Below are 25,815 nucleotides of genomic sequence, written 5' to 3'. Positions count from 1 at the left end.
CAGCAGCCTTCACCCTATGAACACTGTAAAAGAACTTGCATTGGACATTAACAATCAATAACAGTGATGTTATTGACTCAGGGAAGGGTCATCTGACCCAAACTGAACTATGAAAGATTTCACAGATCATAACAGTGATGTTAATGACCCAGGGAAGCAGGGGCATGTCTACGTGCTGGCCAGAGGTGGCCCAAAGTCTCCCCCCCCCCACCCTCCCCCTGGAATTTGGCTGGTCACCCCAGGTGCCCTTGCAACTGGCTTGTTTTCAGTACATTTCTAACTTCATCTGGCAGTGGCGGATCCTGGCTTGTGCAGCTGCCTGGGGCTGCTTTCTTCTCCTCTTTATACTTAATTTTAGGCAGTTTCTATAGCATGATATATCACAAATATCAAGAGTGCTTAATGTAATGTGATCCACGTAATGCACAAGGATCTCTCCACTCACAAGCGGATTTCCTTCACTCACACAAAACTGGACGTGTGCTTTTAAATATAGCCTACATTGTTCTTTTATGAATTGGCTCTGCTCTCGCACAGATATTGCGTGTACATGCTCAAAAGTTGTCTTGGCATCAGTGAAGACTAGAAGAGCTTTTTTTTCTAATTCAGGTGAGGATTAGGCTTTACTCATTAGATGGAAGAAAGCTGATTAAAGTCAGCATTCTCTAGTTATTTATTTTATTAATAGCCTACTTATTTCAGTTAAAGGGATACTCCACCCCAAAATGAAAATGTTGTCATTAATCACCCATGTCGTTCCAAACTCGTAAAAGCTTCGTTCGTCTTCGGATCACAATTTAAGATATTTTGGATGAAATCTGGGAGGCTTGAGACTATAGACTGCCAAGTAGAATACACTGTCAGACTCCAGAAAAGTATGAAAGACATTGTCAGAATAGTCCATCTGCCATCAGTGGTTCAACCACAACATTATGAAGCAACGAGAATACTTTTTGTACGTGAAGCAAGTATTGTAAGCTGTTCTGTGTCAAAGTGTAAATTCACATAGAAAACATACTGTTGTGTCGCGGCTGACACAGAATGTACCCAAAATGGTGCTATGCTGATGAAGAGAAACACAGAGGAGGCAAATTGTTGAATAAAGTCGTTATTTTTGTTTTCTTCGCGTACAAAAAGTATTGTCGTCGCTTCATAACGTTACGGTTGAATCACTGATGGCAGATGGACTATTCTGACGACATCTTTCATATTTTTCTGGACCTTGACAGTGTATTTTACTTGGCAGTCTATGGGACAGACACGAGCCTCCCGGTCTTCATATATATCTTAATTTGTGTTCCGAAGATGAACATAGCATTTACGGGTTTAAAACGACATGGGGGTAAGTGATCGATGACAACATTTTCATTTTGGGGTTAAATAACCCTTTAAGTGCTTTAACTGTAAATATGCATTTATTAAATTATTTTATTTAGTGCATTTGTATTTTGTTGTTTTTGTATATAGTTTTGCAATAAAAGAGTATCAACCAGGTTCCAGAAATAATCACAGAGGGTGCTTCTGAAATTAGTGAAGGTGCTCTCTTAATGTAATTTCACATATTTTGTCCTGTCTATTGCTATGGTTATCATCACTGTCAGTCACTACTACTTAAGTGAGTGACGTGACATACAGTCAAGTATGGTGACCCATACTCAGAATTTGTGCTCTTCATTTAACCCATCCGAAGTGCACACACACAGCAGTGAACACACACAAACCGTGAACACACACCCGGATCAGTGGGCTGCCATTTATGCTGCGGCGCCCGGGGAGCAGTTGGGGGTTCAGTGCCTTGCTCAAGGGCACCTAAGTCGTGGTATTGCCAGCCTGAGACTCATACCCACAACCCTATAGGGTTAGGAGTCAAACTCTAGGCCACGACTTGCCTTAGAGAGCAAATCCCTCATAAATATGCAGACGTCATTACTGAAACTTTGCAAAGTGTGTGTGGTTGAAAACCAAGAGTATATAGGCTACATGATATTATAACATACATCGTGCCAAAAGGCGTTCTTCATGTAATCATGTTTAACGTCTATTACCAATAAACACGCAGACTGCTGGAACACAAAAAACCATTGTTTTAGTTCAAGCTCCATTTGTGAAAACTTTCACAATCCCATTTTATTGCGTGGCAGTGTTTCTCTTTGGCCTGCCCCCCGTTTTTTGTATAATGTCATTCAGTGCTGTTCAGTGAATAACGGTTTGCAATAGGTAAATGAGCCTATCTAGGCCTCCACATGTATACTTTGTTTGACTATAAAGTTTTGGTTGTACCTTTCATTGAGTACTTGACTTCAATATTCTGATTTGCAAAAGTTTCACAGTAGCGATAGCTTTTGTCAGTTAACCCTTTCTTGATCCCTTAGCTTAATTTGCAGAATGATAGCCCCCGCCCCCATACAGGTGCTTCCCAATCAATTAGAATTTCGAGGAAAATTTTATTTCAGAATTCAACTCAAATTGTGAAATTCATGTATTAAATAAATTCAATGCACACAGACTGATGCAGTTTAAGTCTTGGTTTATTTTAATTGTGATGATTTTGGCTCAAATTTAACAAAACCCACCAATTCACGATCTCAACAAATTAGAATATGTTGAAATGCCAGTCAAGCTAATCAACTTAAGACACAGGAGCGCAGAGAATAAGTTTGTGAGAGAGCACCTGAGTAAACTGCGTGAGAGGAGTTATTACTGCATGTTAAATTTATGTAGGCTAACATGATTTGAAGTTCGCGATCAGCGCCCTCTACTGGTCAAACCACAACAGAATACAAGCGTGCTCTCAGTTATATAATTATCTAATGCAATTGATTTCATTCATTTTGATTACAGTCTGTGTGACCAAATAGTTTTGGGGACCACTGCTTAGTGCTTACAATCCATCCCTAACCATAAAGACTACATTACCCAAGATGCCATGAGCGCGGTGCTGGATGCATACCGACGTCACGCGACAAGCCACGCCCCCATCCGGGGATATGACACGCTCTCCTTCTCCAGCATGGCGGCTTCAGGTGAGGATTTTTATAGATTTGTGCCTGGGCCGGTAGAGAAATTTTGCTGCGACGTGTCATTTGTGTCGGGGGAATTTCATTCAGCGGCAGATAAAGTGTGTCGCACCCGTGATGGAATCGATTTCGCGGCGAGGGCTGATTGTAAAAGCTCGATCTTGAGTTGTGAAGGGACGCTGCGTAGAAACTGCACCAGCAGCTGTTTGTATGCACAAGAACATACTGATCAGTTTATTCAACGTTACCTTCTATTCCGACAACACGTAATATGGATGTTTACATGTCATAACAGCATATTTTTACTCTGCTCTTTTCAATGAAGCACATGCAGCGAAGCCCGTGTTTGTATGCTTTCTGCTTTGTGTTTCCACATATTAGTGCAATACTGCTTTGCTTTGCTTTGTTTACAAGACACGACCGAAATAAACAACTGGCTCGAGCGTGTGTACACTGTACAGGCGCAGAGTTGAAGGAGGGGCTGTTGTAACTTCATTCCCGCGTTAATCTTACAAAATATCGCCTTGTTTGAGCAAAGCATGAATAACTAACATATTTGGTGCAAAATCCATGTCCCTTGTATAATGGCAAACTTAATCACAATATTGCTTAATCAACAATTATGTTAGTGCTGCTGTCATTGAGCTCCTGTAGAGCTCAGATCTTCTGTGCTCTCCCGGGACAAACTCTCTTTACAGCTCAGATCTTCTGTGCTGTCCCGGGACAAACTCTCTTTACAGCTCAGATCTTCTGCGCTGTCCCGCTCTGTAGAGCTCAGATCTTCTGCGATGTCCTGGGAGGGTCAGTACAGCACAGATCTTCTGCCCTGTCCCGGGACAAACGCTCTGTAGAGCTCAGATCTTCTGCGCTGTCCCGGGACAAACGCTCTTTACAGCTCAGATCTTCTGCGCTGTCCCGCTCTTTACAGCTCAGATCTTCTGCGCTGTCCCGGGACGAACGCTCTGTAGAGCTCAGATCTTCTGCGCTGTCCCGCTCTGTAGAGCTCAGATCTTCTGCGATGTCCTGGGAGGGTCAGTACAGCACAGATCTTCTGTCCTGTCCCGGGACAAACGCTCTGTAGAGCTCAGATCTTCTGCGCTGTCCCACTCTGTAGAGCTCAGATCTTCTGCGCTGTCCCGCTCTTTACAGCACAGATCTTCTGCGCTGTCCCGGGACAAACACCCTTTACAGCTCAGATCTTCTGCGCTGTCCTGCTCTTTACAGCTCAGATCTTCTGCGCTGTCCCGGGACAAACGCTCTTTACAGCTCAGATCTTCTGCGCTGTCCCGCTCTGTAGAGCTCAGATCTTCTGCGCTGTCCCGGGACGAACGCTCTGTAGAGCTCAGATCTTCTGCGCTGTCCCGGGACAAACGCTCTTTACAGCTCAGATCTTCTGCGCTGTCCCGCTCTGTAGAGCTCAGATCTTCTGCGCTGTCCCGGGACGAACGCTCTGTAGAGCTCAGATCTTCTGCGCTGTCCCGCTCTGTAGAGCTCAGATCTTCTGCGATGTCCTGGGAGGGTCAGTACAGCACAGATCTTCTGCGCTGTCCCGGGACAAACACCCTTTACAGCTCAGATCTTCTGCGCTGTCCCGCTCTTTACAGCTCAGATCTTCTGCGCTGTCCCGGGACAAACGCTCTTTACAGCTCAGATCTTCTGCGCTGTCCCGCTCTGTAGAGCTCAGATCTTCTGCGCTGTCCCGGGACGAACGCTCTGTAGAGCTCAGATCTTCTGCGCTGTCCCGGGACGAACGCTCTGTAGAGCTCAGATCTTCTGCGCTGTCCCGGGACGAACGCTCTTTACAGCTCAGATCTTCTGCGCTGTCCCGCTCTTTACAGCTCAGATCTTCTGCGCTGTCCCGGGACGAACGCTCTGTAGAGCTCAGATCTTCTGCGCTGTCCCGCTCTGTAGAGCTCATATCTTCTGCGATGTCCTGGGAGGGTCAGTACAGCACAGATCTTCTGCCCTGTCCCGGGACAAACGCTCTGTAGAGCTCAGATCTTCTGCGCTGTCCCGGGACAAACGCTCTTTACAGCTCAGATCTTCTTTGCTGTCCCGGGACAAACTCTCTTTACAGCTCAGATCTTCTGCGCTGTCCCACTCTGTAGAGCTCAGATCTTCTGCGCTGTCCCGCTCTTTACAGCACAGATCTTCTGCGCTGTCCCGGGACAAACACCCTTTACAGCTCAGATCTTCTGCGCTGTCCTGCTCTTTACAGCTCAGATCTTCTGCGCTGTCCCGGGACAAACGCTCTTTACAGCTCAGATCTTCTGCGCTGTCCCGCTCTGTAGAGCTCAGATCTTCTGCGCTGTCCCGGGACGAACGCTCTGTAGAGCTCAGATCTTCTGCGCTGTCCCGGGACAAACGCTCTTTACAGCTCAGATCTTCTGCGCTGTCCCGCTCTGTAGAGCTCAGATCTTCTGCGCTGTCCCGGGACGAACGCTCTGTAGAGCTCAGATCTTCTGCGCTGTCCCGCTCTGTAGAGCTCAGATCTTCTGCGATGTCCTGGGAGGGTCAGTACAGCACAGATCTTCTGCGCTGTCCCGGGACAAACACCCTTTACAGCTCAGATCTTCTGCGCTGTCCCGCTCTGTAGAGCTCAGATCTTCTGCGCTGTCCCGGGACGAACGCTCTGTAGAGCTCAGATCTTCTGCCCTGTCCCGGGACGAACGCTCTGTAGAGCTCAGATCTTCTGCGCTGTCCCGGGAAAAACGCTCTTTACAGCTCAGATCTTCTGCGCTGTCCCGCTCTGTAGAGCTCAGATCTTCTGCGCTGTCCCGGGACGAACGCTCTGTAGAGCTCAGATCTTCTGCGCTGTCCCGGGACAAACTCTCTTTACAGCTCAGATCTTCTGCGCTGTCCCGCTCTTTACAGCTCAGATCTTCTGCGCTGTCCCGGGACGAACGCTCTGTAGAGCTCAGATCTTCTGCGCTGTCCCGCTCTGTAGAGCTCAGATCTTCTGCGATGTCCTGGGAGGGTCAGTACAGCACAGATCTTCTGCCCTGTCCCGGGACAAACGCTCTGTAGAGCTCAGATCTTCTGCGCTGTCCCGGGACAAACGCTCTTTACAGCTCAGATCTTCTTTGCTGTCCCGGGAAAAACTCTCTTTACAGCTCAGATCTTCTGCGCTGTCCCACTCTGTAGAGCTCAGATCTTCTGCGATGTCCTGGGAGGGTCAGTACAGCACAGATCTTCTGCGCTGTCCCGGGACAAACACCCTTTACAGCTCAGATCTTCTGCGCTGTCCCGCTCTTTACAGCTCAGATCTTCTGCGCTGTCCCGGGACAAACGCTCTTTACAGCTCAGATCTTCTGTGCTGTCCCGGTCTGTAGAGCTCAGATCTTCTGCGCTGTCCCGGGACGAACGCTCTGTAGAGCTCAGATCTTCTGCGCTGTCCCGGGACGAACGCTCTGTAGAGCTCAGATCTTCTGCGCTGTCCCGGGACAAACTCTCTTTACAGCTCAGATCTTCTGCGCTGTCCCGCTCTGTAGAGCTCAGATCTTCTGCGCTGTCCCGGGACAAACGCTCTGTAGAGCTCAGATCTTCTGCGCTGTCCCGGGACAAACGCTCTGTAGAGCTCAGATCTTCTGCGCTGTCCCGCTCTGTAGAGCTCAGATCTTCTGCGCTGTCCCGGGACAAACTCTCTTTACAGCTCAGATCTTCTGCGCTGTCCCGGGACAAACGCTCTGTAGAGCTCAGATCTTCTGCGCTGTCCCGCTCTGTAGAGCTCAGATCTTCTGCGCTGTCCCGGGACAAACTCTCTTTACAGCTCAGATCTTCTGCGCTGTCCCGGGACAAACACCCTTTACAGCTCAGATCTTCTGAGTTGTCCCGGGACAGTGTAATTGTCCTAGCCGTTTTGGGATGAACACTCTGTGTTGATTTATTGAGGGGTGAAATTTCAAAATATCCCTAATGCCAAATTTAACTTGATCTGTTAACAAAAGTGTATTACATTGTTTACTTATGCAATTAATTGTTATTGTTGTTGTTTATTTTTTATATATATTTTTCTTTATTTACTTTTTAGTAGTAGTAGTAGTAGAAGTATTATAATGTTTTTTTTTTCTTATTATTTTTATTTACTTTTTTGCTTTTTATTATTATTTATGTATATTCTCGTGTTTGTTTTTTCTTCATTCTTTTTTTATTAAACACTAAATTCTTGAATGCAGCGGTCCTAGCAGAAAATAACAGCAACAACAACAAAAAAACCTTTATACACATCTTGTCAAGCTATAAACCTCTTTTAGGATTCAGTTTTGATTCACTTTTAAAATGCTAGTGTGTTTTGATTATGCGCAGATATAGGGGGTTGTAAAATCATCATTCAGGAGGGAGGTTGACTCCTCCTATTTTCTCTAAAGCCAGTGTGCCTGAGTCATTGCACATGCTTTGAGCTTTAGAATAATGTTGTCAGAACTCGGGTGCTTTATTTTGGTTTTGCATTGGGGTGTCGTAGATCTACAGTAAACACAGATTCAGTTGCAGTTACAGAGCTGGAATGACCTGACAGTGCGGTTTGTCATAAAGAGCTCAGACGTGTGTTGTAGCTCACAACAATGCCTCTCTCCACGTGTTAACTGCAGCAGTCCGCAACAAATGGGAGTCAATCTGGCCTGGAGATAGATAGATAGATAGATAGATAGATAGATAGATTCTTGTTTTCTAAATGCAGCAGTTTGTCTGTGACATATGTAGGGCTGGTTAGTCTACATTTACTAAAGTACATTGAACATGCATTGAACACACCAACTTGAATAATTGTTGATCTTCTACTTTGTCATCCAAATACAGTTGTAATTGCATATGGGCTATAAGCCACAACAGACTTTTATATTCACAATCCATTTGTTCTCATCAGTGACGGTAAGTCATGGTGAAACACTGGAGACCTTTCATGCTGTTTTTAATGTGTAATTTTTTCTTCTTTTTTTTGACAGCTAAAAAGAATAAGAAAAAGGGTAAGACCCTTACCCTGACTGATTTCTTAGCGGAGGACAGCAGGGGAAATGCTCCGCCGAGTTATGCACCCACAAAGCCCACAAGCTGGGCTGATGAGACCGATGACCTGGAGGGAGATGGTAAGATTCAGATATGGGATAAAACCTCTACCACATTTGAAATTTTGATGCTTGGCTTTCAAAATATGCTTTTACAAAGTTTAAATAAGTTAGATCAAAGTTAAAATGTAAAAATTGCACAGATAATGTATAAAGCACATTTACTTCCCAAATGTATACAGAGGTATAATGTATGCATGGCTGTATATCAGCATGGCTGTGATTCGACTGCAAGTAATCACAGCATGCTGAACTACAGCCATATCCCATGGCTACAAGTGTGACATTGTGTTTATGCTACAGTTCGTAAATAAAAAAACAATGCAGTGTATTTAAAACCCCACTTTTGTGCAGAACTACTACTAAACTTGAACTACTTCTAATGCGGAACGAATTCAAATCTCAGTTTAACAACTGAGCTCAAGCCTCCTTTACTCATTAAAAAAACAGCACGTTAAAACTAGTAACGAAGGAACATTGAGGTGCTTCATTATTGTATTACTGTATTAAAAACTCACTGTATTATGAAGAGTATTATAAAAGAGAGAGAACCTGAGTGAGTGTGATAACCTGCATCTGATGCAGCATTCATTCTTCAGTGCAATCTCATATATTAAAAAATAGTTTGATTGTCCGCTAAGGAAGGTGATGTTTTTATCGTACTGTCCTTTCATCAGTTAAAGGGTGATTTCCAAAGACAGGGCTGCTCAGTGCATTTATTGGCTGTGTCTTATAAGCTGTTGCTGATAGTAAAAAGAACTCAGTCTCTTTCAATATAAAATCTTTGTCAATGTCACTAAAATCACCATCAGGAATTTACATACCATTTTCCAATGGTAAATACTACTATTATGTATATAAAGTATTATTTATAATTATATAATTATATAAGTATTTATTATAATAATATTTAATAAGCAGCAAACAACAGCTATCATTAAAGTTGCTAGGCAATTTAGTCAAAAGTACCAAGGCATGTTATGATATACAGCATTAAAGTTATTGGTATTGCAGTCCAAATTCAAAATACTGGAGAGGGTTTTTTCACCCGGCCCCTCCTCCTCAGACTTGACGCACACGCAGGTTCTCAGATTGACGACACCAACCAGAAAGATGATGATGATGATGAATAAAATTAAATATGCTGTGTTTTCCGCCAACTGGCAACCTGGGGTGCTGAAATACAATTGGGTTAACTGTCAGTGGGCGGGTTTTACAAAGCAAAACAAAAACAGACATTCCGGCCAGGAACGCACATTTTCAAAGAACAATAACTGACTGTAGCACTGTTTTTTTAGATTTACAAGTATGTTAATTTAGCATCTTTCTTAATTATCTGCAAACATATAATGGTATTTTTATGGTTTAGTAGAGTCAAAAACTTGCTTACAGCATCTTTAAAGTTACATAAAATATATCGTTATGAGACTTTGCCCTTAGTCAAAACTATTTGCTCTGGAACAGTTAATAGATTGAGACCAAAGATTTACCCAAAACAAATGCTGAAACGGTTCTATTCTGAGTAGAAAAATTGCATGCCTGGAAAAGGCGCTCAGTCAATAAGGTTTGAGTACCAGAAAAGAACCGTTGAATAAATAAATACAACAGCAAACGGATGGTCAGCCGACATCAGGCCATCGTTGAGCATCTGTCAGTTTAGTTTTGCATTGTGTTCTGTATTGTTGGCACCAGTCGGACCCGCTCTCTGATTGGCTGTTCAATTTAGTGAACATGTTAGCGCAAAAGTGATTAAAGTAAGCAAAGAAGTCACGATACAAATAGAAGCTGTTCTAGTTTTACATCATCTTACGTGTGCATTCCAGTACACAAGTTTATAAAGGAAGTTATCATCATTATTCATATTCAGAATGGTAAGCAAGTGCTGTTTTGTTACAGGATGCATATATATATATATATATATATATATATATATATAATATATATATATATATATATATATATATATATATATATGTGCAGCCCTAGTTTTGGTTCCCCTTTTTGAATGACGAATAAAAGACTATTGATAGGTGCTAATAGAGACACTTGTCAAGTGCAGCTTCTTAGCCTGGACACATGCGACGTGAGGCAACAACACAGTCAGCTTCCATCAGCAATATTTCTTTGATTTTAGTTTGGTGTGTCACAACCTTTATTGAAGTGCTTTAAAAAAAACAAGGATTAAAGATTATATATATATATATATATATATATATATATATATATATATATATATATATATATATATATATATATATATAATATATAATAAGCAAAAATAAGGAAGGAACAGTTCAGACGAAATATGTTATTGCAACGCTTATGTTCCAGATGTTCTGACTTTATTTCTTCGGTGAACAACAAAATGAGATGTTTTGCACAATGTTAATGCTGCTCTTTTCAATTCAATGAAGGCATTAAGTAACTACTGGCTGTGAAGCTCAAATAAAGCACCATGAAAGTGGACCTTTCGACTTATTCCAGTTGTTAGTAATGATAATGTTAATATTTGATAAGATCCCCCTCCACTGGAGCTCTCAAATGTCATTTCCATTTCTGCTCATTCAATTCAAGAAGCAGCAGTGTCTTCCATGGCAAAACTGACAGTATACTGTAATATTTCACATTTTGTTGGATTACTTGAATGAAAGTTAGTCTGTTCTCAGACATAGCTGTCATATGAGTTCAGAAGACTTGCAATGTAATGCTGGAGTTATTTGGATTATTTTTATGATGCTTTTTATGGAGCTTGACCGCCTTTGGTCACTGTACTTGTATTGTTTGGGCCCTTATCAAGCTTCTCTTCTTTTATAGTTACTACATCCTGGCACACTGAAGATGACGTGTATCGTGCGCCGCCCATCGATCGGTCCATTCTCCCAACGGCTCCACGTGCCGCCCGTGAGCCCAACGTCGACCGCTCCCGTCTGCCCCGCAGTCCCCCCTACACCGCCTTCCTGGGCAACCTCCCCTACGACGTCACTGAAGAATCCATCAAAAACTTCTTCCGTGGTCTCAATGTGAGTTTTCTTACATGCATTGTACTCATAACACCTTGTGGTAAATAGTGCATGAAGAAATCATTTTTCAAGATGTTTTCAGATCACAGTTGAGTTTCATCAGCGTGTTTCTATATAAGTTATTAGTTAAACTTGTTTAGGTCTTAATTTTGGTGGTGATGAGTTTCACATGCCATTCTTTTATTCATGCAGATCAGTGCTGTTCGCCTCCCGAGGGAGCCCAGTAACCCAGAACGGCTGAAAGGCTTCGGCTATGCAGAGTTTGATGACATAGAGTCTCTGTTGCGTGCACTCAGTCTCAATGAAGAGGTGAGATCCAATGGTCAGTCGTGTGAAAATGTACCTTGTTGTTGTCTGTATGTCTGTCAATAACATACACAGACCTGTGTGCATCTGAATTATAGACCTAACTGTTGGTAGTTTCATTTTTGCCACATGGTGGCGCAAGTTATCTGTTACATTGTCCAAAATGAAGACACAAGCTCTGTAATTAACCCTTCCTCTTATTCTCTTTCTAGAACCTTGGGAACCGTAGGATCCGTGTGGACATTGCTGACCAATCCAATGAGAAAGGTGTGTTTCTGAGAAACCAGTCTGTTTATATGCAGCACAATGTAGTTGTGAATTATTATTGGAGGGGAAAAAATGTACTACCATATTCGCAATAATGTTTGTTTTTTTCCTGATCAGAGAGAGACGAGCGCTCCTCATCCGGGCGGGATCGTAACCGTAGTGAGCGGGACTTTGGCCCGGACAAGACTGATTCTGACTGGCGTGCAAGGCCTAAATCTGACTCTGATGACGGTCCACGCAGGGACGAAGCCTTTGGAGAGCGTAAGCAATTATTTCATCTGACAAGTATTTGTTGGAGAAAGAGTATAGGAGGAAACTACTTTGAAGCAGTTCTAGTTTGAGAAAAAAATGTTTTGTCTTGTTAAAGTAGTTGAGCTATAATAAAGCTGTGGAAAAGTAGTAAGCCTACTAAACGTATGTTGTGTGAATTGTGTGATCCACTTCTTAGGATCCCGAGATCATTATGAATCAGACCGTTACCGTGATGGCCAGTGCTGGGACAGTGACCGCTATGATGGAGGAAGAGACAGATACCGGGAACGTTATGATGACAGAGAGCGCAAAGACTACGACAGAGGTATATAACACCGCCATAAATTACAAATCTGACAAATCACTTGGACTTGCGGCAATGTGTTTTAGTGACAGAGAAATGTGGCTGCATTAAATCTGTCATGTTGAAAGTGTTTGTGTCCTTTTTGTCCCCTAGTGTCATTTCCGAATTCAGCCAGCAGTCTTGAGAATGGATAGTGAACTCTTTATTTTCAGATATAAACTACTGTTCAAATGTTTGGGGTCAGTAAGGCTTTTTTATGTTTTTTAATAAATCTCATGCTCACTAAGACTTCATTTATTTGATCAAATATGCAATAAAACAGTCATATTCTGAAATATTATTACATCTTAAAATTAACAGATTCTCTTAAAATGTAATTTATTCTTCTGATGCAAAGCTTATTAAAGTCTTCACTGTAGTATCTTTCAGAAATAATTCTAAAATGCTGATATGCTCATGAAACATTTTTTTATTATTAGCTATTTTGAAGACAGTTGTGCTGCCTAATATTTGTGTGGAAACTGTGATACACTGTGATTTTTTTTCTTCAGGATTCTTTGATTAAAAGAAAGAAAATAAAATCTGGCTGACCTCAAATTTTTGAACAATGTTTTGAATAAATATTGTGTAAAATTTTGGTGGCCATTTGTCAGCGCTCTATTAGTGTTGTCACGATACCAAAATTATTGTTTGGATACCAAGTCAAGAATTGCAAATAAAATTTAGCAGCAATATCATAATTAGTAATAGTACTTCCACAATTCACTCCTCGAGTCATCTTTTACCAGTCGTGGACCGCGTAGTAGAGCTGTAATCGGACCTTAGGCCCGACAGGATCCGAGATTGACAGAATTCGATTGACAGCTTTTTAAAAACCCGAGCACGTTTACAGCCCGACATTATTCAAATGTGCTCACGCACACAGCTCTTTTGCCTTTTTTCAAGAATGAGTCATTTATACATGTTTTAACAATTTATTCATGATTAACGTAGGCTATAGGAAACTTGGAAGTTGGAACAAAGAAATAAAATATGTCCTCTGTAACATAACATTTCAGCACTCTAAATAGGGCTATGCATAGGCTCATTTAGCTAAACAGGCCAACGCACCAATAAAAACTAGTCTTTCTTAAATTAAGATACATTTTATATTAGTATTTGGTAATAACCAAATTAAGTTAAAGGCTCCGCCGGATTTGCTTCGCCACTAGCAGCTGAAATTTAATAAAAGATAATGCCACCATTAGCTTATACTCTGTCTACACTCTGCATTTAAGACTCAATATTTAGTTATAATTTGAAAAACCTTTACTCACCCAGATTAGGCTAGGCCTACATGTTTTTGGGGAGGAAAATTATTAAATCCACTGTAGATGCGTCATTATTCACTCATTATTCTCATTATAAACCTGGTCAAAACTTTTCCACACCTCAGACTTTGCTTTAGTTGCTGGTGCAACCAAAACGTAATCGCCAGAGGCAAGCCTCCGTATCACTTGTGCTCGCACATGCAGCCATCTCGCTGTTTACTGCTTGCGTGAGGAGAAAAAAAAACACAGACAGATGTCCTTAAGAAGGCACTGGAAGCGTGCGTTGCACACACCAACATGAAATACGTGTCTTACAAATCTGGAACGCGGTCATTCTTTAAAGTATCGATACTAATAAATTTAGGAATCATGAAGTTTTTAATTTCCGAAAATCGCAATACTTTTGAAGTATTGGTGCACCGTGCAACGATACGCTCTATTATTATTATAATTATTATTGATTAATGATAATATTGTTTACCTCTCTTAACCTAATCTTACCTAACCTTATTTCAGGCTATGATTCTCGCGGTGGGGGTCGTCGACCTTTTGGAAGTGGTTTTCGGCGCGATTATGACGACCGACGGGACGACGGCCGGGGCAGCGGGGAGCGCTATGGAGACCGCTATGGTGATCGTGAAGAGAGATACGAGAGACGGGATGAAAAGCACGAGGACAGAGGTGGGACGGTGCATTTACATTTATCTGGGTCCCTCCTGGTACCAAACCTTGAATCAGATCATCTAAACCATTTCTACTGCATCTGTGTTTAGGTCCAGTTCAGAGGCCCAGGCTGAACCTGATGCCCCGCAGTGTTCCCAAAGAGGAAGACCAGAGTAGCGGCCCTACAGCCACGTCGGGACGAGCTGCGTCCATCTTCGGAGGAGCCAAACCGGTGGACACGGCTGCTAAAGAGAGAGAGGTGGAGGAGAGGCTCAAGAAAGAGCAAGAGAGACTGCAGAGGCAGCTGGAGGAGGACAAGAGCAGAGGGACTGAACGAAAGCCCAGAGAGAGGTACAGCATATAGATGGATACATTTTAGTTATTTTTCTTAACGTTGAATTTTATAGTTAAAGGAATAGTTCACCCAAAAATTGAAATTCTGTCTTCATTTACTCACCTTCATATTGAAGTTCTGGATGAGTGTCTTTCTACTGAACACAAAATAATATATTTTGAAGAATGTTGGTAACCAAATAGTTTTGGTTCCCATTGACTTTCATTTGTATGAAAAAAAAAACAAACAAACAAACTTTGCAAATTAGGACTGGTTTTCCTACCAGCATTATCTAAAATATCTTCTTTTGTGTTTCACAAAAGAAGGAATATTATAAGACAGGTTTCGAGAGGCTGAATGCATTTCTGTTCTTGGCTGAACTAACAGATCCAAGAATCCAAGAATTATTGGAACTTTTTCTAGGAATTTTTTTTTTTAAGTGTCACATTTGGTTATAGCTAGAAGATTAACTATTCATAAACTGGAGTTGATCTGGATAAACACTATATAAATATTAACAAGTTTGTGTTAAAATGAATGTAACTCAATGTTCTCTTCTCATGACAATGAATGTTTGTGACATTAAATATATTAAAATGAATGTGTTATTGACTCAGAATACATAATTCATTTGCATATTAATCTGATTTTGTGAATGGATAATTCATAATAAATCGTCCACCCAAAAAAATGGGATGATATCAAGTCCCTGAAATGTATTAACAAACCAAAATTTTTCACTTGCTTTCTCTTTTTCTAAACAGTATTATCACTCGCCTTTTCTAATACACTCAGGCATCCCAGCTGGCGTAGTGAGGACCAAGCAACCGAGCGCTCACGAACAGGAAGTGAGTCATCACAAACAGGAAACACATCGAGCAGGGGTAAGTTTTCACTGACTGGTCTGATGCGAACAAGACATGAAGTGACACATGTAAATAAAAGTCTACCATCATACTAACTGTCACTATATGCAATGATTTATTCAGAAGAAACTTTCAGAGACCAATCCTTCTCTCTCAACAGCGCCGAGGCGTCGGGAGAGTGAGCGCTCAGTAGAAAACGAGGTTTTCAGCAGCCATGATGAGGATTCATCCTCGCTTGGGAACCAGACTGCTACTTCCAAGCAGGAGGGGCTGCCGCTGAAAGTTGTCCCAGCGCCGCCACCCAAGGAAAACGTTTGGGCGAAGAGGAGTGCCATGAGTGCAGGATCCAGCGAGAGTGATAGTAAACCTGCCGTCTCTCCCAGCAGTAGCACACCACCCAAAAGGTTTCTATCTGGATTGATATGCTATATATAGATAGCTTTTATTCAAAGATTGTTAGAATTATTTCAGTATATTATATAATATCTAAAATCTATAGGTTTTTAATTCTTTGTGTATCACTTAGTTTTAAAGACTAAATTAAAAATAGTTACACTTCATGTTACGGTGTCCTTATTACAGTGTAATTATATGTTTAAGAACTGAGTAATATTACGTAACTACATGTACTAACTGTGTGGTTAGCGTTAGGATGAGGGTTTGGTTTAGGGTTAGTTGCATGTAATTATGCATCATTTATTGTTATTACTATAGTGAGTACAAGTAACGTGTAACAAGGACACCATACAAACATTAACATTATGAAATAGTATTACAATTGAAAATAAATGTTTCCTATTTAAGTATACTTTAAAATGTAATTTATTCATGTGATGTCAAAGCTGAATTTTCAGCATTATTACTCCAATCTTAGATGTCAGATGATCCTGCAGAAATCAGTCTAAAATACTGATTTGCTGCTCAAGAAACACTTCTTAATGATCTCAATTATTTAAACCGCTTCATATTTGTGTTGAAACAGTAATATTTTTCTTTTAGGATTCTTTGAACAAAGTTTGAAGAACAGCATTTATTTAAAATAATTTAGTTAAAAGAAGTTGTTTTTGTCACTTTTGATTTATTTAATGCAACTTTCCTGAATTAAAGTATTAATTTATTTTAAAGAAATCTTTCTGGCCCCGAACATTTGAAAGTTTATATATATATATATATATATATATATATATATATATATATATATATATATATATATAGGTGATGGTCATATTATTAGAATATCATCAAAAAGTTTATTTCACTTAATTCCATTCCACTTGTATATTATATTCATTTATTACACACAGACTGATATATTTAAAATGTTTATTTCTTTTAATTTTGATATTTATAACTGACAACTAAGAAAAATCCCAAATTCAGTATCTCAGAAAATTAGAATATTGTGAAAAGGTTCAATATTGAAGACACCTGGTGCCACACTCTAATCAGCTAATTAACTCAAAACACCTGCAATTTTGATGTTTATAACTGACAACTAAGAAAAATCCCAAATTCAGTATCTCAGAAAATTTGAATATTGTGAAAAGGTTCAATATTAAAGACACCTGGTGCCACACTCTAATCAGCTAATTAACTCAAAACACCTGCATAAGGCCTTTAAATGGTCTCTCAATCTAGTTCTGTAGGCTACACAATCATGGGGAAGACTGCTGACTTGAGTTGTCCAAAAGATGACCATTGACACCTTGCACAAGGAGAGCAAGACACAAAAGGTAATTGCAAAAGAGGCTGGCTGTTCACAGAGCTCTGTGTCCAAGCACATTAATAGAGAGGTGAAGGGAAGGAAAAGATCTTGTAGAAAAAAGTGTGCAAGCAATAGGGATAACCGCACCCTGGAGAGGATTGTGAAACAAAACCCATTCAAAAATGTGGGGGAGATTCACAAAGCGTGGACTGCAGCTGGAGCCAGTGCTTCAAGAACCACTACGTACAGACGTATGCAAGACATGGGTTTCAGCTGTCACATTCCTTGTGTCAAGCCACTCTTGAACAACAGACAGCGTCAGAAGCATCTCGCCTGGGCTAAAGACAAAAAGGACTGGACTGCTGCTGAGTGGTCCAAAGTTATGTTCTCTGATGAAAGTAAATTTTGCATTTCCTTTGGATATCAGGGTCCCAGAGTCTGGAGGAAGAGAGGAGAGGCACACAATCCATGTTGCTTGAGGTCCAGTGTAAAGTTTCCACAGTCAATGATGGTTTGCGGTGCCATTTCATCTGCTGGTGTTGGTCCACTGGGTTTTCTGAGGTCCAAGGTCAACGCAGCCGTATACCAGTAAGTTTTAGAGCACTTCATGCTTCCTGCTGCTGACCAACTTTATGGAGATGCAGATTTCATTTTCCAACAGGACTTGCCACCTGCACACAATGCCAAAGCTACCAGTACCTGGTTTAAGGACCATGGTATCCCTGTTAATTATCATCACCTTAATTGGCCAGCAAATCGTCTGACCTTAACCCCATAGAAAATCTATGGGGTATTGTGAAGAGGAAGATGTGATATGCCAGACCCAACAATGCAGATGAGCTGAAGGACACTATCAGAGCAACCTGGGCTCTCATAACACCTGAGCAGTGCCACAGACTGATCGACTCCATACCACGCCACAGAAATTTGCTGCAGAAATTCAGGCAAGAGGAGCCCCAACTATTGAGTGCTGTACATGCTCATACTTTTCATGTTCATACTTTTCAGTTGACCAAGATTTCAAAAAATCCTTTCTTTGTATTGGTCTTATAAGTTATATTCTAATTTTATGAGATACTGAATTTGGGATTTTCCTTAGTTGTCAGTTATAAACATCAAAATTAAAAGAAATAAACATTTGAAATATATCAGTCTGTGTGTAATGAATGAATATAATATACAAGTTTCAGTTTTTGAATGGTATTAGTGAAATACAAATCAACTTTTTGATGATATTCTATAATTGTATGGTCAGCACCTGTATATGTAGAGAGAGCGAAAGAGAGAGAGCACTCTTTATAATTATTCTGACCTTCTGTCTTTTTTTAATATATGTACTTTATTTTTCAGTGCAACAAGCTCAGCTGATGCTCCTCAAAGAAATAAAGGTAAGCTCATAAGTGTCCTGGTCCACTGAGACATGAAATAATGGTGGAAGGTGTAAAAGAAGTCAATGCATATACTCTATTTCCACACACAAGTCACAACTGGAAGCTCTTAAAATATCGTAGTGGATTATAAACAGGGTCTATATTTCTTTTCCAGTTGTTGGGAAAGAGAAAAATGTCCACTAGCGTCCCTTCCTAAAAACAGCCTCTTCCAAATGTTCACTTAAGAAGCAGTGAAGTGCTCTTTAACCTACAGCCTAATGCAGCTCTTTTATTAGTAGAGTTGTCCATAGTGTCCTCGGCTGAACACTGGGCTCTCCTTACAGATGAAAAAAAAGCAGATGGGGTGCGCCGGGACCGGGGCCCCTCTCGGGGGCGTGGTGGGACCTCGGGCTCTGGAACAGGCAGGGGGCGTGGAGAAGCAGCGAGCCGAGACCGAAGGAAGGAGACAGGAGACAGGTTAGCTGCTCTCTGGCACCCCTACTGCTCAAAAGTGTAGAGATCTTTCTTCCTTCTGGAAAGAGATATTTAGTGTATTTACTAGATTCTCATCAGGTTCTTGTTAGTATTTTTGAATTATAAGGGTGGTGGTTAGACAAATGTGTTTCTTTTCTAGTTTGGCCCATAGAGCACTGTGTCCATTCGCATCTTTTTTTAAGTCTCAACAGCAAAAAAAATGATTTACTCATTTATTTTTTAAATGAATTAATTTATAATTAAGTAACTCTATCATAAAATCAATCACCTGTGGTGAGAAAGAGTCACTTCAGAAATCCACCAGCATACAGATTGACAATCTTCCAAGTGGAGTGATGCAAATGGTGAAAAGTCAGTGGGCTGTTTGACCCATTATATTTAATGACTAAAACTGACTGTTGTATAAAACAAGAGTTTAACCCTTGTGCATTGTTCAAATTCACTACCCTTTCGTTATGTTCGGGATGAAAACATCCACTCAATTAAACTGCTGTAAAAGTGTCAGATTCATATTTTTTCAAAAAAACATTTGCACAAATCTGTTAATCAACTGCAGTCCTGATCAAAACTACCAAATGTTTTTAAAAAATCCAAGATTTTAACTCTTTACTTGCCAAGTTCATAAATGATGTAACTGATTTGGGGGGAAAAAAGCACACAAAATGACTTATTTTTAATATAAAAGTAATTGTGGCTGGATTTTTTTTTACTTTTTATCACAGTCTTGGGCATGTCAAAGATTAGTAGCAACATTGGCTTTGATGCATTTTTAGTTTTTGTGCAGCATTAGATTTAAATTTTTTCTCCCTCATTTGTTGTTGGTGGCTGTTTTTGCCCCATTGACTTCCATTATAACAACATTTTTTGATTGCAAAGCCATGACACCATATAATCATGCATTCTTGATTGTTTGTGGTTTTCCCTTTTGGGAAGAGGTAAAATTTGTTATTTTTACAGTTGATCACTAGGTGGGACCATTAACCCTTTAGATAGGCCTGTGCAAAAAAAGGCTTAGTTTCTGGTTTTTATTTGGAGTTATATGGAGTATAACAGTGAATTATAGTGTTTGTGTGTGTGTGAGATTCTTGATTGTTGGTGGTTTTCCCTGTTGGGAAGAGGTAACATTTGTTATTTTTACAGTTGATCACTAGGTGGGACCATTAACCCTTTAGATAGGCCTGTGCAAAAAAAGCTCCTATATGGAGTATAACAGCATATTATATAGTGTGTGTATGTGTGTGTGTGTGTGTGAGAAAGAGAGAGAGAGAGTGTGTGTGAGAGAGACCTTTGCGCACTTACCTTGATGTATTTGAGGAAATCAAAATGTACACCTCAGCTCTCAGAACTACATGGAGTAAACAAAAGTGTATTTATGCACCTGCTGCCTTTTGATGGTGGTGATAAGTATTGACTAAACAAAAGCAAAGTATGTGGATTTAAACACTTGGATGCCATCGTGCTGGTCATTTAATGGTGAGAAGAGCAGCAAGCAACACGAGAAAGGGCTTGACTTGTACTGAAGTTTTAGAAATGATTCTGCAGCTTGACCCTCCAGTGAGCTGCAGCTTATTTGAAGTTGGTATTGCATTTTGGTTCATAATACATTGTTCATAAATTTGATGCAAAGTAGATTTTTTTACAGGATTTTAAGGTTTTAAACTGGCTTTACCATCAAGAAAAGACGATCATTTCACACATAGACCATCCGTACTTTTCATCATCAAAAGACAGCAGGTGCATAAACACACTTCTTTTTTTATTGTTTACTCCATGTAGTTCTGAGAGCATGATGTGCATATTTGGATTTTTTCAGATACATCAAGGTAAGTGCACAAAGGTCTCTCTCACACCCTCTCTTTCTCGCTCTCACACACACACACACACAAACAATATAATTTGCTGTTATACTTCATGTAACTCCATATACAAGCCAGAAACTAAGCCTTTTTTTGCACAGGCCTATCTTAAGGCTTAATGGTCCCACCTAGTTATCAACTGTAAAAAGAACAAATTTTACCTCTTCCCAAAAGGGAAAACCACAAACAATCAAGAATGCATGATTATATGGTTTCATGGTTTTGCAATCAAAAAATGTCGTTATAATGGAAGTCAATGGGGCAAAAACAGCCACCAACAACAAATGAGGGAGAAAAAATTAAAATCTAATGCTGCACAAACACTAACAATGCATCAAACCCAATCTTGTTACTAATCTTTGACATGCCCAAGACTGTGATAAAAGGTAAAAAAAAATATCCAGTCCACAATCACTTTTTAAATTAAAAATGTTATTTTGTGTGTTTTGTTTCCCAAATCAGTGACATCATTTATGAACTTGGTAATTAAAGAGTTAAAATCTTGGATTTTTTTAAACATTTGGTAGTTTTGATCAGGACTGAGGTTGATTAATAGTTTTAAGCAAAAAAAAAATGAAAAAAATATTTATCTGATACATTTATCTGATAAATTAGGGCTGCACGATGTTTTCATCCACGAACATAACGAAAGGGTAGTGAATTTGCCCAGAGTGTACCGTTGAGTTTTTGAAAACTTTCAATTCCTCTACTAATCATTCCATTAGCTCAAACACAGAGAAAGTTGTGGCCAAAATAAGACTTAACTTTACCCCCTAGTGGACGAAAATGTCCCCAACATCGCATAAGGGTTAAACATGTTTCAGCTCAAAAGTAATAGCAGATATCGCTGGGCAAGATGCATTTGGCCCCAGGAACAAGAGAACGAATGGAGCAGGGATTTCGATCTAATTTCAACAAAAAATAGAAGGCGTTTTTTTACATACTGAATTTTATAATATCGATTTGGGGCTGTGCGATTTAGTCATATTAAATTTAGAATTAAATTTTGGCTTTCATCTATGAAAACGGGATGAATCAATTATTTTGCCAAGTTCCCGTTTTGCAGTAATGCACTGGTTTTGTCTCCAGAGCACATTCCTTTCCTTTACAGTGGTGCTTTTTAGAGGTCGACTAGTAGTGGATTTCACTGATAACAACAGCAGAGCCTTCTCAGCCACTCCAGCAATGGACGCAGTCCAGAAAAAACTATCAGCATGGATTTTTGCAGATAGTTCCAGCAATCAACTATAGGTGCTGATTAATCAGCAAAGCCGATACATTGGTGGACCTCTAGTGCTTTTGTCCTGCTTCTGAAAGGCTAAAACTTAACATCCAAATTAGGGCTACAGGATGTGTCGTTTAAGCAACGATATCGCGATGTACGAATTCACGATAGTCACATCGCAGGCTGTGCGATGTAGGCTGTCGTAGTTGATCTGTTATTCATTAACTGAACGGGCCAGCTGCTCCCTGGCCCTTGATGAATGTGAGTGCGAGAGAGAGCGCACGCGAGAGAGAGAGAGCGCGAGAGAGAGATTAATTAGATTTCATATCGTAATATATATCGCAGAAAAATAAAATATCGCAATGTCATTTTTTCCCAATATCGTGCAGCCCTAATCCAAATCATGTAATGTGACGGCTGTAAAATGCAGTCTTACTGCGAATCATGCTTGATATTAAAAAGTTAAAGCGCATTAAGATTTCACACTGTTTTCTAGGCAACTTTGTGTGTGCACTCTGAGACAGATAGTAAGCATATATTGACCAAAATAATTACATAACCATAATCAAGCAACTCTATGTTGATTAAAATATAGCAAATTGGATTTTTTTCCTCCTTGTATCGAAATCTCTGCTCCTGAATGTTTTTCTGAATGAGTATAAATGTCTTGTTAGACTCTGTCTCATTGTGTTGTGCGTTACTTGTAGAAAGGAAGTGAGAATCGAACGAGATCTCAGACCAGCATCAGAGCCAAAGAAATTTGAGGAGCCTCCCAATCCTGTGAGTGACAGAGCTAACACTCGGTCCCCGCTCCCTCTACTTTTACTTCGGGCTCTCTTTGCTCACCAATTCTTGAATGAAAGTTTTCTCTAGTGGCTTTTTTAGATGCTTCATTCACTGTAATGGAAATTACAATGTTTCTCACAGACTAATTGTGGGCCTCTTTTTTTAGGAAGAAAATGTGAATATTTAATTGAGTCTAGACACACAGTTTTGATCCAAGCATTGAATCATAGCTGTAGTATAGAAAGGAAAAGATGGTACGTTGGGAATATTCATGCAAACCGTGGTTGAATTATAGATGAGTCCTAAAGATGTAAATGTTCTTCCATGCTGAATGTGTGTGGCTTCTATAACTAAATGAAGTTCTCAGTATGAGTTAATGCAGGAATTTCTTTGGGTTTCTTGCATCATTTGCAGCAGCTTCGGATGGAAGAAAAATACTTGCGTAATTGAGATCCACTCAGTTCTGTTTTCACACTGGAGTCCTTCTGGATTTTCACTGTGACAGAACTTTTCAAACAAACACATAGAGTCCGAACTCATTTGGAAGGGTTTTCATGGTAAGCGAAAAGAACCAAAAAAAAAAAAACCAGATGGAACAGACCTTAAAATAAACCAGCTGATAAAGGGCCAGAATTTGAAATAAGTGATGAACAGTGTCTTCTTCAGGACATTTAGACTGTCTAACCTCCCGTTAGTTCTGGATTTATCCAGTATAACATGGAATAGCAAGTTAGAGGTAAAAAATGTGTTTAGCCCCATATAGCTCAGAGGTACTGTTTACACCTGGCATTAAGATTTGGTCGACTGGATCGCAAAGTAGACGACAGAGATACCTTTCCATATACACTTGCAAACAGGGCTATAGATATTCAGCTATCCACAAATCTAATCGCAAATTATTTCTTTTACACTGCAGTTTCTATCTAATATATTATTTTTTAAAAGGTGTGTTTTTAGGGCCTTTCTGAGTCTATCCTACAGAAAGTTTTATAATTGTTTTTCAAGGCAACATATGACAAAAAATTGCAGAACCTCATTGTAATTGTTCTATTCACCTTTAAATCAACATAGAAATAAGAGACATTCATATTGTAATCATAGATTTTCATGCCTGCTTACTAATCTGATTTGTAATTTTTTTTTTATTTACTTGAAAAATAAGGTGGATAGTGGCACCTGGTTGAGAAGTTGCTAATTGCAAGCTTTTTTTATTTTTTTCTCTTCTTCTCATGTGTTGTCTCAGACTTTTATATATAAAAATATATATTATATAGGCTATTTTATTTATTATTATTTTTGGAACCACTTATATTAAGTGTCTTTAACTACTGTTTACATGCATTTAAATCAGTTATTTGATACAATGCATTTATTGTGTGCATAGCCTATATGATTTTACATTGAACTGATATTTAAAAATACATCTCCATTTAATTTCTGTGGTTGCATGTATAATTACACTGTTGACCCTACCCCTACACTTTAACCCACCATTAAACCTAACCATACCACCAAATCTGTCCCTAACCTGAACCATATCCCACCTCAGTAGCAGCAGAAGTCATTTACAGTACAAAATAATAAGCACATTGTACCAAACAATTCATTATTATTGATGTGTTAGATGTTTTTTTCACAAAAGAAATAGTCTCTGAAAGGACACTAGAACACTTAAAAAAATAAATTTTAAAATCTCAGTATCTCACATTGTCATAGCAGTCAAAACAACAGTTCAAATGAAAAGCACCTGAGACTGTAAACCTTAAATACCAGTAATGGTTTGGTTAAGTCTCACTCCCCCCTTTTTGTTTTAACAGAAATTCAGCTCAGCCAGTAAATACGCAGCCTTGCTGATGGACGGGGAGCAGAGAGACGAAGAGCAGGGCGGAGACTAAGAGGAGCATGGACTGCACAGACGATGGTCTAAATTGAATTACAGATTAAACCTAAGACTTTTGTTTCATGAAGCACTGGAGGACCCAGATGAGCCCTTTGAGAGCAAAAACCCATTTTTAGAGCAACCCCTCCCCCACCCTTCAGGACTGAACCGAAAGCCTAGTGGGAAAATACTGGACTCGTTTTAAAGTAAAAAAAAAACAAGAGAGTGTGGAAGGATGAATGTTTATGTCTAAAACATTTGTGGGGGGTTACAGTACATGTGAAAGGGATCCCGCTCTTGCATACATCAAGTTGAATGCATTTCTCGTTAGCTTGATTGCACATTGAGTGACGGGAAAGTGTAGGATTGGAAAAAATAAATGCCACATGATGAATGATTTTCCCGAAATTTAGGCCTTCCTGAGCTTTGTGAAAGAACATTTACAGCAGTTGCTTTTCCGAGATCTCTGGTCAAGTAAAGGGGCCTGTGACCTGCATTGTTCACCCATCGGTTATAAATCTCGCAGCCTTGGTTTTATGTCATAAACTGGCAGTGGCTGACAGGTCTGATGATTTGTATTCAGAGTTAACAGCCACTGAATAACGGCCAGCAGGTTAGTTTCGGATTAATATTTCCCTGTCTGCTGTAAGCAGGAGTCCGATTTTTCTCACTTATTCTTTTGAGGACTTTTTAAAGCCACTTCTTTGGACTGATGTGCAATAGGAATTGACATATTCCTCGGATTCTACAAAAGAGACTGCTGCAGCTTTGGGTTGAGACTATTTCTAAAGGTTGTGACATGAATTGCTTATTGATTTAAACTGTACCATCTTAAAAAAAACATTAAAAGACTACATTGAGTCAGTTATGCTTTGGAGGACATTTTGAATTAAATTGCATCCCAGAATATTGTGTTTTTATCAGTTTCATTATTTGTTAAAGTTATAGATAAAATGAGGATATATATACAGGTGCTGGTCATATAATTAGAATATCATCACAAAGTTGATTTATTTCACTAATTCCATTCAAAAAGTGAAACTTGTATATTATATTCATTCATTACACACAGACTGATTTATTTCAGGTGTTAATTT

General features: G+C 39.8%; 1 protein-coding gene across 1 annotated transcript; it reads left to right on the top strand.

Annotated features, from left to right (window-relative positions):
- The first annotated feature begins 2,923 nt into the window (after nucleotides 1–2,923).
- Nucleotides 2,924–25,586, top strand: LOC132129199 (eukaryotic translation initiation factor 4B-like). Its single transcript, XM_059540702.1, has 15 exons — nucleotides 2,924–3,023; nucleotides 7,961–8,101; nucleotides 10,895–11,100; nucleotides 11,293–11,409; nucleotides 11,619–11,673; nucleotides 11,791–11,934; nucleotides 12,122–12,250; nucleotides 14,056–14,220; nucleotides 14,313–14,553; nucleotides 15,332–15,420; nucleotides 15,563–15,806; nucleotides 18,458–18,495; nucleotides 18,822–18,954; nucleotides 22,761–22,833; nucleotides 24,657–25,586. The coding sequence occupies exons 1-15, from the start codon at nucleotides 2,927–2,929 to the stop codon at nucleotides 24,732–24,734; spliced, it is 1,950 nt and encodes a 649-aa protein (XP_059396685.1). The 5' UTR covers nucleotides 2,924–2,926; the 3' UTR covers nucleotides 24,735–25,586.
- Nucleotides 25,587–25,815: the final 229 nt, after the last annotated feature.

This window comes from Carassius carassius, chromosome 46 (assembly GCF_963082965.1).
Source record: "Carassius carassius chromosome 46, fCarCar2.1, whole genome shotgun sequence".
In the NCBI taxonomy this organism is placed as follows: Eukaryota; Metazoa; Chordata; class Actinopteri; order Cypriniformes; family Cyprinidae; genus Carassius; species Carassius carassius.
Note: the sequence above shows the minus strand (reverse complement) of the source record. Positions and strands in the feature narration are given on the sequence as shown.

Coding starts and splice junctions, on each gene's coding strand:
- LOC132129199 (XM_059540702.1), top strand. CDS start 2,927: ATGAGCGCGGTGCTGGATGCATACCGACGTCACGCGACAAGCCACGCC. Junction 3,024..7,960: donor CTCCAGCATGGCGGCTTCAG/GTGAGGATTTTT, acceptor TTTTTTTGACAG/CTAAAAAGAATAAGAAAAAG. Junction 11,101..11,292: donor ACTTCTTCCGTGGTCTCAAT/GTGAGTTTTCTT, acceptor TTATTCATGCAG/ATCAGTGCTGTTCGCCTCCC.